This window comes from Oryctolagus cuniculus, chromosome Y (genome assembly GCF_051225735.1).
Source record: "Oryctolagus cuniculus isolate XC-2025 breed Fujian yellow rabbit chromosome Y, ASM5122573v1, whole genome shotgun sequence".
Classification (NCBI taxonomy): domain Eukaryota; kingdom Metazoa; phylum Chordata; class Mammalia; order Lagomorpha; family Leporidae; genus Oryctolagus; species Oryctolagus cuniculus.
The window spans coordinates 25099982-25114507 of NC_142889.1; the positions used below are offsets into that span (position 1 = coordinate 25099982).

Genomic DNA, 14526 nt, shown 5'->3' on the forward strand with positions numbered 1-14526 from the left:
CCCAGATGGCTGCAATGGCCGGAGCTGTGTCAATCTGAAGCCAGGAGCCAGGAGCTTCTTCCATGTCTCCAATGTGGTTGTAGGGGCCTAAGGACTTGGGCCATCTATGGCTTTCTCAGGCTATAGCAGAGAGCTGTATTGGAAATGGGGCAGCTGGGACTCAAACCAGCACCCATATGGGATGCGGGCATTGAAGGCATTGTCTTTACTCACTGTGCCACAGCACCAGCCCCTCATAATATATCTAACTCTTTAGTTTTGTCTTTGATATTATGTGTTTTATCTATATATCACTAATAACCTTTGTCAATATGAGGTCATCATTTATATCAAAACTGTAAATTGTCCTTGCAATCTTCATTTACACAAATCTTAAAGCCATCTTAGGTCACACCAGTTATTCACCTTTTCTTGATGACATTTTTTTTAAAAATGTTTTCTCAGTCATTGGGGAACTTTGAATTTTCCTATGTTTTTTAAACTACCCAATTGGGTAGTTTAAAAAACCCATGTATCATCATCTTTCATTTATGATTATTCTCAAAGAAATGGGATTGTTTTACCTTCTCCTTATTTCCCATTTTAAATGTAATTTTAATTATGTATTTTTCAGCAACTGCCCTTACAATTGTTTGTCATTCTATTATTACTCTTACCAGATTACTCATTTATTCACACATAATAATCCCGAAGTTATCATGCATACATATTTTCATAATAATCTTAAGCCTTCTGCTAATTCACTGTTTTCAGTAATATATTTTTGCTTGTTCTCAATATTTATAAGATTTTGCTTTCTCCTTGCGGCGCCGGCACACCGGGTTCTAGTCCCGGTTGGGGCGCCGGATTCTGTCCCGGTTGCCCCCCTTCCAGGCCAGCTCTCTGCTATGGCCAGGGAGTGCAGTGGAGGATGGCCCAGGTGCTTGGGCCCTGCACCCCATGGGAGACCAGGAAAAGCACCTGGCTCCTGGCTCCTGCCAGGATCAGCGCGGTGCGCCGGCTGCAGCGGCGGCCATTGGAGGGTGAACCAACGGCAAAGGAAGACCTTTCTCTCTCTGTCTCTCTCTCTCACTGTCCACTCTGCCTGTCAAAAAAAAAAAAATAAATAAAAAAAAAATAAAAAAAAAAAAAAAGATTTTGCTTTCTAAGAGTTTCAACAGGAGGATTGTGCTGCGTCTTCCTGAAGAAGGTTAAGAACAAAAAGATGCACCTGGAGTTTGCCTGGAGCCCTCTGCACGTCTAAGCTCGGGTGGGATCTGCAGTCCTTCGCTGGAAGCTGCTCTTGCTGAATGCAAATAGAAACCAGGCCAGCTCTCCTCAGTGGACAGTTGGTTACCTAGCAGAGGTGTCTCCTACTGAAGGTATCCTTGGCGATACTCTAAGCCATAAAAAGACAACTTGCACCCGTTTGTCTGACATCTACCCTGTCAAGTGTCCATGATGCTGGGTCCCGAGGGAGGTAAAGGCTTTGTGGTCAAGCTCCGTGGCCTGCCCTGCTCCTGCTCTATTGAGGATGTGCAGAACTTCCTGTCCGACTGTATGATTCATGATGGGGCTGCAGGCGTTCATTTTATCTACACTAGAGAAGGCAGGCAGAGTGGTGAGGCATTTGTCGAACTTGAATCAGAAGATGATGTCAAAATGATCCTGAAAAAAGACAGGGAAAGCATAGGGCACGAGTACATTGAGGTGTTCAAGTCTCACAGAACTGAGATGGATTGGGTGTTGAAGCACAGTGGTCCAAACAGTGCTGACACCACTAATGATGGCTTCGTGCGGCTTCGAGAACTCCCGTTTGGATGCACAAAGGAAGAAATTGTTCAGTTTTTCTCAGGGTTGGAAATCGTGCCAAACGGGATCACTTTGCCTGTGGACCCTGAGGGCAAGATTACAGGGGAGGCCTTCGTGCAGTTTGCCTCTCAGGAGCTGGCAGAGAAGGTGCTAGGGAAGCACAAGGAGAGAATAGGGCACAGATATATTGAGGTATTTAAGAGCAGTCAGGAAGAAGTGAGGTCATACTCAGATCCTCCTCTGAAGTTCATGTCTGTTCAGCGACCCGGGCCCTATGACAGGCCTGGCATAGCCTGGAGGTATATTGGCATTGTGAAGCAGGCAGGCTTGGAGAGAATGTGGCCTGGCACCTACAGCGCTGGCTATGGGGGCTATGAGGAGTACAGTGGCCTCAGCGATGGCTACGGCTTCACCACTGATCTGTTTGGGACAGACCTCAGCTACTGACTCTCAGGAATGTACGACCACAGATATGGAGACAGCGAGTTCGCAGTGCAGAGCACCACCAGCCACTGCGTCCACATGAGAGGGCTGCCATACAAAGCGACAGAGAACGACATCTACAACTTCTTCTCTCCACTAAACCCAGTGGGAGTCCATATTGAGATCTGCCCAGATGGAAGAGTGACGGGCGAAGCTGATGTGGAGTTTGCCACCCACGAAGAAGCTGTGGCAGCGATGTTGAAAGATAGGGCCAATATGCAGCACAGATACATAGAACTCTTCTTGAATTCCACCACAGGGGCCAGCAACGGGGCCCACAGCAACCAGGTGATGCAGGGCATGGGGGTGTCCGTGGCTCAGGCCACCTACAGTGGCCTGGAGAGCCAGTCAGTGAGCGGTTGTTATGGCACTGGCTATAGTGGTCAGAATAGCATGGGTGGATATGATTAGTTTTGTAGAAGCATTTGAGTTAATTTCAATCAAATTTTCAGAGGCAGCCAGCAAGCAGTGAAAAAGCAGTGATTACCCTAGAGGAAGCTGTGGGACCCATTTTGCACCATGAGTTTGTGAAATCTGGATTAAAAAATTACCTCTTCAGTGTTTTCTCATGCAAACTTTTCTTCTAGCATGTGATATTGAGTAAACGAAACTATTTTCTGCTTTTCTCGAGTAACATTTTAGTAGTATCCTTCTGAGTGATGTTATCTGAGTTAAAGTAGTTTAAGTATGCTAAATAGTGGATCTTTTACACCACACCACAGTGAACACCTTGGGGAGATGTACTTTTGTGGAAAACTCAAAGGTGCTAGATCCCTAATTCAAAGAGAAACATTTCTAATGTTTGTTCATTCTAGTTTCTATTTTCATTTAAATCTTTTAGGTTAAGTTTAAGCTTTTTAAAAGTTAGTTTTGAGAATTGAGACACAATACTAATACTGTAGGAATTGGTGAGGCCTTGACTTAAAACTTTCTTTGTACTGTGATTTCCTTTGGGGTGTATTTTGCTAAGTGAAACTTGTTAAATTTCTTGTTAACTAAAATTTTTTCTTAAAATAAAGACTTTTTCACAATAAAAAAAGAGTTTCAACAGAATATTTGTGTCATGTTTTATTTATTACTATTTAGGTAAATGGTGACATATATCATTGATTTACGTTTCCTGGAAAAGATTTCATTTGTTTTCCCCTTTTAATGCATGATGGACTGTTTTTAGCACCTTACCTGACATTGGTTTTGCACACCTCATTCCTTTTTTTTAAAGTTTTCTTTATTTAAAAATCAGAGCTATAGGGATGGGAGGTAGGAGGGGAAGGAAGAAGGGAGGGAGAGGAGAGAAAAGGGGAGAAAAAGAGAGGAAGAGAGAGGGGAGAGAGAGAGAGGAAAGAAGGAAAGAAAGAAGGAAAGGAAGGAAGGAAGGAAGGAAGGAAGGAAGGAAGGAAGGAAGGAAGGAAAGAAGGGAGGAAGGGAGGAAGGAAGGAAGGAAAGAAGGGAGGAAGGGAGGAAGGAAGGAAGGAAGGAAGGAAGGAAGGAAAGAAGGAAGGAAGGAAGGAAGGAAAGAAGGAAGGAAGGAAGGAAGGGAGGAAGGAAAGAAGGGAGGAAGGGAGGAAGGAAGGAAGGAAGGGAGAGACCATCCATCTGCTGTTTCACTTCTCAGATGGCTGCAACAGCTAATTCTGATCCAGGTTGAAGGCTAAGAATTTCATCTAGTTCTCCCACAAGGATGGCAAGGGTCTAAACCCTTAGGCCACCTTCCACTCCTTTTCTCAGGTCATTAGCAGAGAGTTAGGTCAGATGTGGGACATCTGCCCATACAGGATGCTGGCATCACAGGTAGTGTCTTGACTTATTAAACCATAAAGTTAGCCTCCACTCTTGTTAATAAATTGCATATTTTTCTCACAGTGATCACAATATTATTTTACTGCATTTGCATCTCTTTATCATTCTAGTTTATACCTTAGCATTATACGTATTACCTTTGTGTGTCATAGTATCTAGAAACCAGAGCACTCCATGTTATCTTGTTCATTGTGATTTTATCAATGCTGTGAAATTATAACTACCTCACAACCTTTATGTACACATTTTTTTCAGATAAATTTAATGTGATACCTGGCTGTTAACTCTTTATAGGTAGCATTTTGCAGATATTGTTGATATTTTGGGGGATCAAAATGTACCTCTTATTATTGAAAGTAACATAGTTCTACATAGTCAAGGCTTTTAGTTTTTTAAAGATTTATTTTAAGGGCAGAGTGGAAAAGAAAGATGGAGGAGGGAAATTCCATGTATTTGTGCACCCATCTAATTGCCACAGCAACTGGGACTGAGCCAGGCCTAAGCCAGGAGCCAGAAACCCCATCTGGAGCTTTGATGTGGATGGCAGGAAATGGATTATTTAGACCATAATCTTATGCCTCCAAGGTACATTAGCAGAAAGCTGGATCAGTAATGCAGAATAGATTGTACTTCTACCAGGCATCACAGTGATTGATAAGAGCAAGCCCATTGGCTTAATCCACTGTACCAGAACATCATTCCCCAGACATGCTTATTTTACTTATGTAAAATGGTATGATCTTTGGTATAAATATGTTGGATTTTCTAGCATTCATTTTTAGTGCAACAGTAACAATCTGTGCTTCTGTAACTGTATTAGATTATTTTTATTTCTCCTCCCAAGTTATTTTTCTTACATTGATAATAATTTGCTTTTCATAATTGCATGACTTTTTAAATTATAGCTATTATCGGGGCTGGTGCTGTGGCTCACTTGGTTAATCCTTCTCCTGAAGCTCCAGCATCCCATATGGGTGCTGGTTCTAGTCACGGTTGCTTCTCTTCCAATCTAGCTTTCTGCTGTGGCCTGGGAGGGCAGTGGAGGATGGCCTAAGTGGTTAGGCCCCTGAACCTACATGAGAGACCAGGAGGAAGTACCTGGCTCCTGGCTTCAGATCGGTGCAGTGCCAGCTTTAGCAGCCATTTGGGGAGTGAACAGAAGGAAGACCTTTCTTTCTGTCTCTCTCTCTCTGTCTATAACTCTACCTGTCAAATAAATTGTAAAAATTATATCTATTATCAGTACATATTTTAATGTCTTAATCTGAGCAAGCCCAACACTATGTGTTTAGCTTGGTTAGCATTTTGTGAAGTCATCAACACACTCAAATTCTGTAGGTTTCCAGTTAACTCTCACGTACATAGTTTCTCACAGATATGTTAGTTCTAAATTTTGCCTTTGATTTTTAAAACTTCCACACTGTAATTCAAGATATGTGATCCTTTCCTGTCATATATTATAGAACATGACATGATCTGTGTTATTTAAATTTTGGGATTTTTTCATAATTTCTGTTATTTATATAATTGTGCTGAACTATTTATCAGAAAGTTCCCTATGTTTACTTTTCACACCATTATTTCCCCTTTCAAATTACACATTACTTCACACAGTAACCATAACATATCTTATTTCATAGTGTGTGTTCATTTTTACTTGTGTCCGTAATCACAACATGTTTTTATAACACATTCATCACTTTTTATTTTTACTTTACTTTTTTAACCTGTTGTTATAACCTGTGTATCCCTAACATTCTAGTAAGCCAGTGGTGACACAGTGACTTTGTTTCAGACTTGCTTTGCATTTTCACTGCTCGAAGCTTTGTGAGTCCTCCTGGGAAATTCATGTGTATACAGGAGTCCTAGGCCAGGTGTATTTACTCTTCCTTTCTAATTGACACATTTTTACCTTTTCCAGATTTTTATCATTGGCATATGAAATTTTCCATCATACATTCTAGGCACTGCTATATGTCCTGTAATATACCATGTAACTTGGAAAGATCTCATCATGATTTTAGGTACTCCATTTAAAAAATTTTTTACTTTTTTTATTTTGAAGATAGATTTAGATACATACAGACAGAGGGAGAGACAGTGGGAAAGATCTTTCATCTACTAGTTCACTCCCCAATTCTTCACTATGGCTGGAGCAGAGCCTATTCAAAGCCAATAGCAAAGAACTTCTGTAGGTCCCCCAAACAGGTTCAGGGGCTTATGTTCTTGTCCCATTCTCTCTACTGCTTTCCCAGGCCATAACAGAAAGCTGGATTAGAAGACTAGCAGCCAGGATATGAACTAGGACACATCTGGGATGCTAGCACCACTGGCAGAGGCCTAGCCCACTACACTTCAGCACCAGGCCCTAAGAAATACATTAAACTTCGTTGTAACAGACACTTTTTCACCAAATACCTTTATGCTTGCTAATTAATATTACTCCAACCAAGTTATTCAGTTTTACTTTCCATTTTAGAAAAATATTTTAGGAGCTGGTGCTGTGGCACAGTAGGTTAATGTTCTGGCCTGAAGTGCCAACATCCCATATATGTGCCAGTTCAAGTCCTGGCTGCACCACTTCTGATCAAGTTCTCTGCTATGACCTGGGAAAGCAGTAGAAAGTGGCTCAAGTCCTTGGGCCCCTGCACCTGTGTGGGAGACCCAGAAGAAGCTCCTGGCTCCTGGCTTCAGATTGGCACAGCTCCAGCCATTGAAGCCACCTGGGGAGTGAACCAGTGGATGGAAGATCCCTCTCTCTCTCTCTCTCTCTCTCTCTCTCTCTCTCTGCCTCTCCTCTCTCTGTGTAACTCATAAACCATTTAAAAAAAGAGAGAGGGAGCCCCTGCACCCGAGGTTCAGGGCCCTGTTCTTTAAAAAAAAAAAGAACGAAAATATTTTATGTAGTGAATATTTTATGTGGTGTTTTTGCTATTGTGTTTGAATTTATTGCTCTCTCTCTCTCCCCCCTCCACTCCCTTTCTCTGTCTCTCTACTTTAAATGAGTGCCACTACTATGAATCTGTGGCCATCTTGCTTGATTTTTCATTGTGATGTGATCAGGTCATTCAAAATTCTGAAAGCTGTCCTGGCAACATTCATGTGCACAGTATCTAGGGTCAGTTTAGTCTTTTACACCTTCAAAGTCACTTATTTTAAACCTAGTTGACTTTTATGATTACAAAGTTATCATTCACAGAAATTTTCCAAACTGTAGCCACAGATACACTTTCTCTTAAAATTATTAAAGTAGATGGAATGATCTCTGGTTGTTTTACATTCATTGATTTTTATTTTTTATTTCACTTCAAATTTAATTATAATTACTGTTTTCACCAAATTCCCTCATATCTACTTTTTAATAGAATTTATGGGGTTGTAAATTAACCTGCAGTTTTAGAAATTTTGCAAAGCATACTTCTAGATATTAGGATGATTTCCTTAAGTTCATTTTCTTAAGTGATTTGATCATTCATTGATTCAATGTATTGAGAATTTTTTATATTTCTTTTTTAAGTATAGTTGAATATCTTTTTACACCAAATACTCCTATTTCGACTTGTCACTCTGTTATTTCTCATATTGCATTACTAATTTTTTAAAGATTTTTGTTTATTTCACAGGTAGAGTTACAGACAGTAAGAGAGACAGAGAGAAAGATCTTCCTTCCATTGGTTCACTCCCCAAATGGCCGCCACGGCCAGAGCTACACCATCGTGCTGACCACTGCATTACTAAATTTTGCTCACTAAATCTCTATATTAGTTAAAACATTTCATAGCATGAGCATCTACATTATTGTTTGGTTTTGAAAGATATTTTTCTCATGTTGAAAAAGGTTATGTAGACACATCATTCATTCAATAATATTTTACAACAAATGAGAATTGTATTGAGGCTACAGGACCAAGGGTTCTGGCAGGGCATCCCTGTATAGGCAGAGCCATAAATGACCATATTGGGCTGGAAGTTTTTCTGTTTGTTTATTTTTAAATATTTATTTATTTATTTGACAGGCAGAGTGGACAGTGAGAGAGAGAAAGAGAGAAAGGTCTTCCTTTGCCATTGGTTCACCCTCCAATGGCAGCCTCAGCCAGCGTGCTGTGGCCAGCACATTGTGCTGATCTGAAGCCAGGAGCCAGGTGCTTCTTTACTTGGGCCATTCTCCACTGCCTTCCCAGGTCACAGCAGAGCTGGCCTGGAAGAGGGGCAACTGGGACAGAATCTGGCACCCCAACCAGGACTAGAACCCAGTGTGCCAGTGTCGCAGGTGGAGGATTATCCTATTGAGTCACAGCACAAGCTCTTAAATATTTATTTAGTTTTTTAGATATTTTTATTTTGATAGTCAGAGTCATAGATAGGAAGAGGGAAATACAGAGGAAGAGAGAAATGGCCACAGTGACTGGGATTGGGTCTGGCTGAAGTCAGGAGACAAGAGCTTCTTATAGGTCTCCCACATAAGTGCAGGGGCTTTAGAATTTGGGCCATTTCCACGGTTTTTCTAAGCACATTAGTGGAGAGGCAGATCTGAAATGGACTCCTGAAGCTCAGAACTATGCCCATGTGGGATGGTGGCATCACAGGAGGTAGAGATAATTGATATGGCTGCATTTTTCTTGTGACAGTTGGCATCACACAGATGTAGTTGAGTTTAACACTTGAGGCAGATCATGTCACATTTGTATATATATATATACAAAAAGAAAATGATTTGTTTATCCAGTCAATAATTAATGAACATCTCAGTTGATTCCATATCTTAGCTATTGTGAACTGAGCTGCAATGGAATGGGAGTACAGATAACTCTTTCATATTCCAATTTTTTTCTTTACTTGATTCACAGAAATTCCTAGGGGTGCAATGGCTGGGTCGTATGGTACATCTGTGTTCAGATTTTAGAGATATCTCCATGCTGTCTTATACAGTGGTTGGAGAAGTTTACATTCCTACCAACAGTGGATTAGTGTACCTTTTTCCCCACATCCTCATGAACATTTGTTGTTTGTTAATTTCTGTATGAGAATCATTCTAACTGTGGTGAAGTGAAACTCATTGTCATTTTGAATTGCATTTCCCTGATACCTGGTGATTCTGGGCATTTTTTTCAAGTGTCTTTTGGCCATATTAATTTCCATTCTTGAGAAATGACTGTTCAAGTCCTTTGCCCAATTCTTAACTGGATTGTTTGTTTTGTCATTGTTGAGTTTCTTGATTTCTTTATAGATCTGGATATTAACCCTTTATCAGTTACATAGTTTCCAGCTATTTTCTTCCATTCTGTCAATTGCCTCTTTACTGTGCTAAGTGTTTTGTTTGCAATACAGAAGCATCTCAGCTTGAAGTAATCCTATTTGTCAACTTTAATTTTGATTGTCTGTGGTATTTGGGGTCTTTTCCAGTAAGTTTTGCCCATGCCAATGTCTTGAAGAATTTCCTCAGTGTTTCCTAATAATTAGATTTTATCAGGTTTTAGATTTAGATCTTTGATCCATTTTGAGTAGATTTTTGTGCAAGGCCTAGGTTGAAGACTTGTAGCATACTGCTGCACATGGACTCTGGCTATCCAGTTTTTTCAGCACCATTTATTGAAGAGATTGTCCTTGCTCTAGAGATTGATTTTAGCTCCTTTGCATGGATTGATTTCTGGAACTTCTATTCTGTTTCATTGGCCTCTACCTGTCTGTTTTAGTACAAGCACCAAACTGTTTTGGTTATAACTACACTGTAGTATGACCTGAAATCTAATATTGTGATGCCTTTGACTATTTTTGTTGTATAAGATTGATTTAGCTATTTGGGGTCTCTTGTGTTTCATATGAATAATAGCATCATTTTTCCTAGATTGAGAAGAATGTCTTTGGTATTTTGATTTGGATTGCATGGAATATATAAATTGCTTTCAGTGGTATGGACATTTTGAAAATATTGATTGTTCTAATCCATGAAAATGGAAGATGTGTCCATTTTTATGTCTTTGTCTAATTATTTAATTTTTTATAATTTTTAAAATAGAGATATTTGTCAACTTTGGTTAAATTTATAATAAAGTATTTATACTTTGTAGCTATTGTAAATGAGATTTATCTTAAAATTACATTCTGAACATGGTACTGTCTAAGTATACAAAGGTTATTGTTTTTTGCATGTTAATTGTATATCTGTTGTTACATTTCCTTTTTCATCTCTGATTTTATTGATTTGGCTCTTCTCCATCTTTTTTGGTTAGCTGCATCAATGCCGTGTGTCAGTTTTACTTTTTCAGAAAACCATCTTTTCGTTTTACTGATCTTTTATAATTTTTTGCTCATTTTTGCTTATGTCTTCTCTTAGTTGTATATTTCCTCCTAATTTGGCATTTAGTTGCTGTTTTTCTAGGTCCATGAAATACATAGATTGACATTTATTTCCAAATTTCTTGATGTAGGCAACAATTGCTGTAAATTTCCCTATTAACACTGCTTTTCCTATATCCATAAGTTTTCATATGATGTATTATCATCTTCATTCATTTTTTATTTTTTCTCTTTTGATTGTATCTATGACAAACCATTTATTTAGGAGATGTTGCTCTCTCTCCATGGGTTTTCATGTAATCTAGAAATTTTTGAGTTGTTAATTTCTAGCTTCATTATATTGTGGTCAGAGAAGATGCATTGTATGATTCTGATTGTTTTGATTTTGCTTAATTTTTATTTTGGCCTAGTGTATGGTCTATCCTAGAGAAGATTCTGAAATGAGAATGTATATTGTGCAACTGTAGAGTGAAAACCTCTGAAGATAACAGGTCTATTTGGTCCATAATTTGATCCATAATCTCTGTTAAGTGTATTGTTTCTTTATTGAATTTCCGTCCATTAATTTAAGTGGGATGTTGAAGTCCCCCATTACTATTGTATCAGCACATGCCTCCCTTTAGATACATTAACATTTCTTTTAAATAGGCAGGTGCCCTATAATTGGGCACATACACATTTCTTGAAGTCCAATTTTCCTGTTGAATTGATCTCATTACATAACACATTTCTCTTTCTGTTTTAACAATTCCTGTGGTGAAGTTTATTTTGTCTGATATTAGGATGGTTACACCAGCTTGTTTTTGCTTTCTGTTAGTATGGGATAGCTTTCTCCATTCTTTAACTTTCAGTCTGGATGGATCTTTGTTGTGAGATGTGTTTCTTGAAGGCAGCAATTACATGGCTTTTGAATGTAAAAGATACATTAAGTTTGTATCATTTAGCTGTAAATTTGAGACTGTTTAACATTCAAGGTTAATATTGATCAGAAATGACTTGGCTTTGCCAGTTTTCTATAAATATTCCTATTGTTGTTGGATTTCTATTGTAGTTTTACAGAGAGATTTTCTCCATTTACATTCTTTCATAATGTTGACTGTCTTTCTGTTTCTGTGTGTAGCAGACATGTAAGCATTTTTTGTAAGGTTGGACAAGTGTCAAATTCTTTCAATTCCTGTTTGCTATGGAATGTCATTATTTCATTGTATTTCATAAATGAGAGCATTACATGATATAGTATTCTGGGTTGACAATTTTATTCTCTTATGACTTGAGCTATATCTTTCAATTCTCTCTTAACCTGTAGAGTTTCTGATGAGAAGTCAGCTGCGATTCTAATTGGAGATCCTCTGAAAGTAATCTGAAATTTCTCTGATACACATTTTAGAATTTATTTTTGTCTTTTACTGTGGAAAGTTTGACTATGATGTGTCTTGCTGAGGATCTTTTCTGGTCATTTCTATTATGAGTTCTATTTGCTTTCTTTTATTGAATGTCTCTTTCTTTCTCCAAATTGGGGGAGTTTTCTGTAATTCTTTCACTAAATAGGCCTTCTGGCCCATTTTCTCTTTCCAGACTTTCAGGAAATCCTAAGCACCATACATTGTGCCATTTGATAGTATACCATAAATCTCCAACATTACCTCTAATTTTTCTAATTTCTTCAGTTTTTATCTGACTGTAAAATTTCCAGGAATTGTCTTTCAACTCAGATATTCTTTCTTCTGCCTCAGCAATTCTGTTTTTAATGCTTTCTACCATATTTTTAATTTGATCTATTGAATTCTATATTTCTTTTTTAAAAAGATTTATTTTATTTATTTGAAAAATAGAGTTACAGAGAGAGGTAGAGACAGAAAGGTCTTGCATCTGCTGCTTTACTCCTTAGATGGCTGCAATGGCTAGAGCTGTGCCAATCTGAAGCCAAGAGCCAAAAGCTTCTTCTAGTCTCTCACATAGGTCCAGGGGCCCAAGGACTTGGGCCATCCCCTACTGCTATCTCAGGTCATAGCATAGAGCTGGATCAGAAGAGGAGCAGCAGGCACTAGAACTGGCACCCATATAGGATGCCGGTGCTTCAGGCCAGGGCTTTAACCCACTACACCACTGTGCAGGCCCCTGAATTCTTTATTTCTAATATTTCATTTTGATTTCTCTTTAAAATATCAATTTCATGGGAAAATTTCAGTCATGTCATGTATGAATTTTTTTAAATCATTAATTTGGTTCTGGTTACTTTTGAGTAATCCTGTGTGTAATCTTTGGAATTTAATTTCTGGCATTTCATCAATCCCTTCATCTTCATATTCTAGTATTGAAATGTTTTTGTGTTCCTTTGTGGATGAGGTCATGTTGTCTTCTTACTCTTGTTTCTTCAATTTCTTCATTTATGTTAGGCATTTGTGGAGATACTTATTTTTCCCTCTTATCACTTTTATTTTTGAACTGTGCATTTGTGGCTTAGTGGAATGTTTGCACTTTCAGTGAATGTCCTTATGTGTGCTGGGTGTGGCCAGGGAGTTCTGTTCAGTGCTTCATGGTGGGGCAAATATCAAGGGTAAATCTCTTATTGATAACAGAAGGTAGGCAATGATCACCTCTGTTAGTGTGATCACATCTTTACCTCCTCTCCTCTAAGGTGATCAATGCCTGGGTCTTAACCCCAAGTGGGTGTAACATTCATGTGCACTGCCATGTGAACTGCTCAAATGAGCTACACATCCTTCATTCCAAGTTTGTATCCCATTACAGTGACGTCTCAGGTAACCAGGGAGCTCTGAGCATGTGGAGTCTCACATAGTGACTGCCCAGAGGCCCAGCTACAACATGTACCCTCCCCTACCACCACAGAGTCCCCACAGTCTCAACACACAAGGCTCCCACAGTCATTGGGTGTGGAGGGTCCACTCTGCCTCAGAGTGACAGACATTCCTTGAGCCAGCTGTCTGTGGGTGCTCCTCTTAGGTGGCTTGAGCCCCATAGTCTGTGGTATATTAGGAGCATGGGGTCCTCACACAATCTTTTTGGGTGCCCAGCCCACTATCGGTCTTCCCCAATCAGGCTCAAAGTCAGTGAAGACCATGGATTTTCCCCTCTATTTAGAATCACTGGATTTTATGTGTACACAAGAGCCACTGACTGAATGTTGCTGTCTCCCCACCATTGCTGGCAGTACTGCTTAGAAGATGCCATCCTGTCTCATCCAGCTCTGAGTATGTGCATCAAGGCTTCCATAGCAGCTACTTTAGCCTAAAATGGCACCCTCCTCCCCTAATTGCAGCAGGCACCATGGTGGGAGGGGGTGAAATGAGTCAAACATGCCCTTTCCATTTCCACTGGAACCAAGGTTACCTTCTAATGTTTCGGGCTCCTAGATAAATTCACACTGGCTAAATCACCAGGATCTTCATTAGGGTTCCCACATAGAGGATAGGGGCCCAAACACTTGGGCCAACTTCCACTGTTTTTTTCTAGATCATTATCAGGGAGCTGTATTGTAATTGAGGCAGTCAAGACATGAGTCACCACCCAGTTTGGATGCCAGTATCACAGGCGTCAGTTTTACCTGCTTTGCCACAATGCACACCCCTCCACTCACTTTTACAATATCCTAAGTTAGCACTATCCCCATATCCATCAATGAGGTTGCTTCATACATTTAGAATACATTATTGCTGAACTCCCTGACATTATATATTTTTAATCTATAGACTTTAAAGAGCTACAGATTTGGACAGACTCATAGCGTAATATCATCCTCCAGGATAGTTTCAACACTCTAACACTTCCCTGTGCTTCACATACACATAATTTTTCCTCCATATGTCACAAACACTGATTTGTTTCCCGTAATTTGGTTTTACCCTTTCACATAGAAATACACATTTAAAGATTCCAACTGGATATCTGTGACATGATAGCTTTGAATACAATTAAATTGTGTGGGTGTCCTGGAGCCTATTTTATATGCATCTATAAAAACACATTGATGCCTTATGATTTTTTTTTGGACAGGTAGAGTGGACAGTGAGAGAGAGAGACAGAGAGAAAGGTCTTCCTTTGCTGTTGGTTCACCCTCCAATGGCCACCGCAGCTGGCACGCTGCAGCCGGTGCACCGCGCTGATCCAATGGCAGGAGCCAGGTACTTCTCCTGG

General features: G+C 39.5%; 1 protein-coding gene across 1 annotated transcript; it reads left to right on the top strand.

The window, feature by feature from the left end:
- The first annotated feature begins 1168 nt into the window (after positions 1-1168).
- On the top strand, positions 1169-3286 carry LOC149119402 (heterogeneous nuclear ribonucleoprotein F-like). The gene is given in 1 exon segment (XM_089325164.1): positions 1169-3286. A coding segment is annotated over 1 exon segment (1248 nt). The 5' UTR covers positions 1169-1437; the 3' UTR covers positions 2686-3286.
- The last annotated feature ends 11240 nt before the right edge of the window (positions 3287-14526 follow it).